Source organism: Alosa sapidissima, chromosome 8 (genome assembly GCF_018492685.1).
Source record: "Alosa sapidissima isolate fAloSap1 chromosome 8, fAloSap1.pri, whole genome shotgun sequence".
Lineage (NCBI taxonomy): Eukaryota > Metazoa > Chordata > Actinopteri > Clupeiformes > Clupeidae > Alosa > Alosa sapidissima.
The window spans coordinates 34,118,350-34,123,349 of NC_055964.1; the positions used below are offsets into that span (position 1 = coordinate 34,118,350).

General features: G+C 45.6%; 2 protein-coding genes across 6 annotated transcripts in view; both read right to left on the reverse strand.

The window, feature by feature from the left end:
• LOC121715035 (glycerol-3-phosphate acyltransferase 4-like) overlaps positions 1 to 3,541 on the reverse strand; it is a 49,548-nt gene extending 46,007 nt beyond the window's left edge. For all 4 annotated transcript variants that reach the window (XR_006033513.1, XR_006033514.1, XR_006033512.1 and 1 more), the window contains exons 1-2: positions 3,365 to 3,541; positions 1,515 to 2,062 (exon numbers count right to left, since the gene is read on the reverse strand). Coding sequence is in view for 1 of the 4 variants with exons in the window: in XM_042100331.1 (XP_041956265.1) it covers positions 1,515 to 1,679 (165 nt within the window). In the remaining 3 variants the exon portion in view is untranslated. The remainder of the gene's footprint in view (positions 1 to 1,514; positions 2,063 to 3,364) is intronic.
• Positions 3,542 to 4,291: 750 nt separating this feature from the next.
• Positions 4,292 to 5,000, reverse strand: part of rnf122 (ring finger protein 122) — a 28,120-nt gene continuing 27,411 nt past the window's right edge. For both annotated transcript variants that reach the window (XM_042100358.1, XM_042100357.1), the window contains exon 6: positions 4,292 to 5,000. This exon is cut by the window's right edge and continues 1,364 nt beyond it. The gene's annotated coding sequence lies outside the window, so the exon portion shown is untranslated.

Sequence of the window (5,000 nt, forward strand, 5' to 3'; positions counted from 1 at the left end):
CCGTCAACGTTAGCAGTTTCGCGTTGTGACTCGCTAGTCGCTTCTATCAAATCCAAGAGCGGAAAAAGCGGGAAAAGTTAGACTAGCCAGCCAAGATGCAAAGATTGAAGAAATTAGTTCTTCTAGCCACCGAATTCATTGAATATAGGAGGAACAGGATGAGATTCTGAGAATGCAGTGAGAGAAGGAAAGGTAACCTAACATGCCTTTTAGCCCAGTTGACGTATTGGCTGCAATATGCAAAATATAGCTGTAGCGAACCGGCACAAAAGTAGCCTCCCGTAATACTCCCATTTTATTCAAAGGTAGAACGCTACTGACAACTCCAGGCTTCCACGCATGCTTGTTTGTTTACACCGAATACAAGCTGAAGTGCAAAACGAAAGTAGGCCTAACGTTTGCCTACTGCCCCCATCAATGCAGATATTTCAAATAAAAACTAAAAACTAAAAGTATAAAACATACCCTTGATTAGCCAATGTTGGGTTTTGTGGAAGAGAGAATGGACTGTTTTAGTAGTAGTATTAGGCAGTATGCAGTCAGATAGGTCACCATGGGCATATTTGGATTAGCTACAGATGGATTCACAAATAAATAAATTAGCCTACATTTGGCAGGATACTTGATATACAGGCTAAATGCAAATATGGCAATGTATTATATTATTTTACATTAACAAAATGTAGGAAAATAGAACAGACTGAAAATAAAGTAGGCACTGATCTTTAAAATCCTGTTTCCTGTAGCCTAAATGTTGTCAGTCATTCTTAATATTCGCAATTGGTGCACTGGCATGTTTAACTGTTAGCTGCAGTATAATGTTAGATTATGTGTAAGTTAAGTACAGAACTGACCGTGCGCCCAAATTTTTGTCTGTGCTCCTAAATTTTTTAACTTGGGCGCACAAGTGCTCCTGGAAAAAAATGTTAGTGTAGAGCCCTGCCATCATCATCATCATCACCACAACCATCACAACCAAAATCCTTCACAACCATCCCACATGATCCACTGCTAAGTATGTGTTGCTGCCCATCCACAGAGGAAGAGTCTGGGGGCCATGACTGGGGATGTGACACACCCATACATACACACCCACACACACCTATACACACTCCCCTCCACACAGGATGGTCTAATGACATCACTACAGTATGGCACTGGGTCATCAGTAGCAACACTACTGCCTCTCTCTCAAACACGCCATACAGTACACTCACCTTACACACCATACACACACACGCACACCCCACATCCAATACATCCATACACACACACAGCCACATAGGCTACACATCCCACAAGCACACATATCCTAACATATATATCCATATCCTAATCACACACACACACACACACTATAGTCACTATAAACACACACACACACACACACACCCCACATCCAATGCATCCATACATACACACAGCACACATATCCTAACATATATACCCATATCCTAATCACACACACACACACACACACAAACAAACACAGACACACACACACACACACTCACCTCGAAGACCTTGAGCAGTGTCTTCATGTAGAGGCGTCGTATGCCGAAGGACAGGCCGAAGATGGCAGGCACGATGATGAAGACGAGGAGTAGTGTGAACCAGACAGTGAAGGAGATGCCAAGCAGCATACACACCAGGTTATCAAAGGGGAACGGCACCGCCATGGCTCTCCGACACACACACACACACTCACTAGCTCAACTACCTGGGCTTATGTGTGTGTATGCACACGGGAGGGGATGTGAGTGCGGGTGTGTGTGTGTGTCTCAGGAGCGTCCTGAGAGTGTGTGTCTAGCAGGCCAGCTGAGGCTGAGAGCCTCAGCCTTCATCTTTAGAAACACACACATCCCCAAACACACACACACACACACACTTCTCCACTCACGTAAACACTCTCAGTGGCCTCCAAACAGAAGTGTGCTCCGTTTATAATGAAACAAATAAATACAAAATAAATAAATAACTACGCAAATTAAAAAGTCTCTGTCTATGGAGTGGCTGTGTTCTCGCTGCTACACCCGGCCGATGGCGTGGTCAGTGGCTGGACCTAAGAGAGGGACAAGACAAGCACAGAAACTCAGTCAGCGATCACACATCAATGGACATACAGGACAGCTGCTATGACCGTCTGCTGCTCCGTGGTGACAACACCAGAGACGCACAGAGGCTGTTCTGTTCCTCAACAAGTTTCTCGCTGGTGGAAATCTCACACTAGCAGGGACTTTGCTCTAGCAGAGTCAGGGAATCTCACAGTAGATAGCACGATAGACCCTGATGCCTAAACAAGGCCGCATTTTAGCCATTCAACTCCCACCGGCTGCAGCAAGACAAGCGCCATTCATGAGCAGCTCAACTCTGCGAGCTAGAGAAACATGTTTTATTTTAGCTGGAGGGTCACAGGGTGCGCTTCTGCAGACAAATTATGCTCATTTACGGGTCACTGCTGCAGCGACCAAAGTAATTATTGATACGGGCAAAGAGTTGCAATTCCAATAGCTCTCTGTGGTCGTTTACAAAACATGTAACCCTATAGAGCTGCCGCACTCGGAAAGCCAAATCTGACAACGGCCATAAATCCTATTACAATGTCACTGCAGAATTAAATGAATATTGCTTAATGCACAGCGCAACTTTAATATGACCTGTAGTGACAAGACACTCCGGGTGGGGACGCCAGCTCTAACCTATTATAATCAGCTGATTTGCAAGTGGACTAAGCTAGTTCTGTGGAGGTTAATCCTCCAATTTAGCATTAAGGATTTTCAGATGTTATGCTTTGTATCTACGTTGATATTGAGAGCGAGCGGTCTAAAATGTGTGATAATTTAACTTATTACTTAAGTGATCAGATCGACCACAACGTGTTCATAACCAGTCTGTTATTAACCGCAACCGCGGCAGCAAACGGTATGGCCAAAGCACACCGTGTACCAAGTAACGGGTTAGCTGGCTGGCTAGCGGACTTGCTAACTGGCTATTCATAAGTGTTTACTTGGCGGGTTTGGATGATCATGTTGTCACTGAACTGTGTTCTGTTATCATGAACTTGACTAGGTAAACCGCTTGTACAGTTCAGGCAGGCAGAGATGCAAGTTAGCACAGCTTGTTGACAGGCAACTTGGCCATCACTTGTCTAGTGTTAGCAATAATAAGGCTAGTAGGAAGATGTGGCTAACAGATTGATCACAATAACACTGGATTGACGGAGGATGCCGTATAATGCCGATGTCACGAAATATGGTCATGCTCGCAAATCTCGATATTTGGGCACAGACGACAACGGTATTCAATCGAGAGAGGAGAGGCGAGGGGAGTTACGAATACATATGACTGTTAGCTTTCCACTTACTTCGGTGCATGTTCTTCTTGTCGAGTAGCTGCTAGTAATCATGGGAGGCCTGTGCGCCTTATCATCTTCTGCACTCTCCAAACCGGCAGAGCGAACCGTGGATAGGATCAGGGATGCACCATGACGCTGACATCGTGCGTGGGAGGAGTCGGACATCTTGCGTAGGCCTACATGGTGCTCACTCCATGTCTCCCGCCCCCTTCTCCTCCCTCCTGGTCGCTACCCAAATAACGCAAGCTTTGTCGCCATCTGGTGGCACAGGAGATGTTGCATATTCGAAAGCGGCATAGCCTACTACCATAGACTGTATGCCTACTATAGCATGTGATGCGTCAATTCAGGTAACTCAAGGCAGCGACTTAAAATGTAATTTGGTCTTGGTTACATGCAATATTGATGAGAAAAGGTCCAGGAGGTCAATTTGATCTACTTCTGGTTACAGTGGTAACTTGGTTACCTGTTTAATCAGACTAAGCCGTCTGCTCTTTGTGTAACACACACACACACACAGAGTACCCTATCCATGATGCAGTTCTTCCCCTTTCCACTCACCAGTGCATTTTAATGATGTAGGCCTACTAAAGGTCATGCTGCAGTGAGAAACAAGTTCATGAAATAATATTGTTGTAGTGTTACTGAGCCCACAGTAAAGATGGTAAGTAACACAACACAGCACATCACAACAAAACAGCACAGCACAGCACAGCACAGCACAGCACAACACAACACAACACAACACAACTGAGCACAACACAACACAACACAGCACAACACAGCACAGCACAGCACAGCACAACACAGCACAGCACAGCACAGCACAGCACAGCACAGCACATCGCAGCACAGCACAGCACAGCACAACACAACACAGCACAGCACAGCACAGCACACCATGCCCTCAGTGAACACACACAGAATACCTGCAAATGCTGGTCAATCCCTTTATTGAACATACACTGTATAAGAACCTATCAACCAACAATCACAATAGGTGGAGTCGAGAGCACATGGAGATCAACTAATCATCGGTGTGTGTGAACCTGTCCAGTAGGAGCCTATGCAGAATGTGCTATATGTGGCAGCATGAACATCTCCAGGTGGTGTGTGTGTGTGTGTGTGTTTGTGTGTGTGTGATAGTTCAAGATGTCTGCTCAGGCACACCAGCTGTGGCATTGTGTGTGTGTGTGTTTGTGTGTGTGTGTTGCTTGTTTGTGTGTTTGTGTGTGTGTGTGTGTGTGTGTGTGTTGATGTGTGTGTGTGTGTTGGTGTGTGTGTGTGTGTGTTTGAGTGGCAGCTCAAGATGTGTGCTCAGACACAGCAGCTATGGCAGTGTGTGAGGTTAAAGTGCTATCACATTTCTACTCAGACGTCAGACGTCTACCAAGAAACCCTGTGGATGTGTCTAATGGCCTGGTGCTAGTGAAGGGTGGGGGAGTGGATACAGCACATGTGTACATGCATCCGATACTCCTATAACAAACCCCTGGAAGTAGTGAATACAGCATCAGTGTGTGTGTGTGTGTGTGTGTGTGTGTGTGTGTGTGTGTGTGTGTGTAGCTGGTTTCAGACATAGGTGTAAGTCCGCATGTCCGTATATCTGAACAACATATCCCGACATTTGGTACTCCGAAATTAG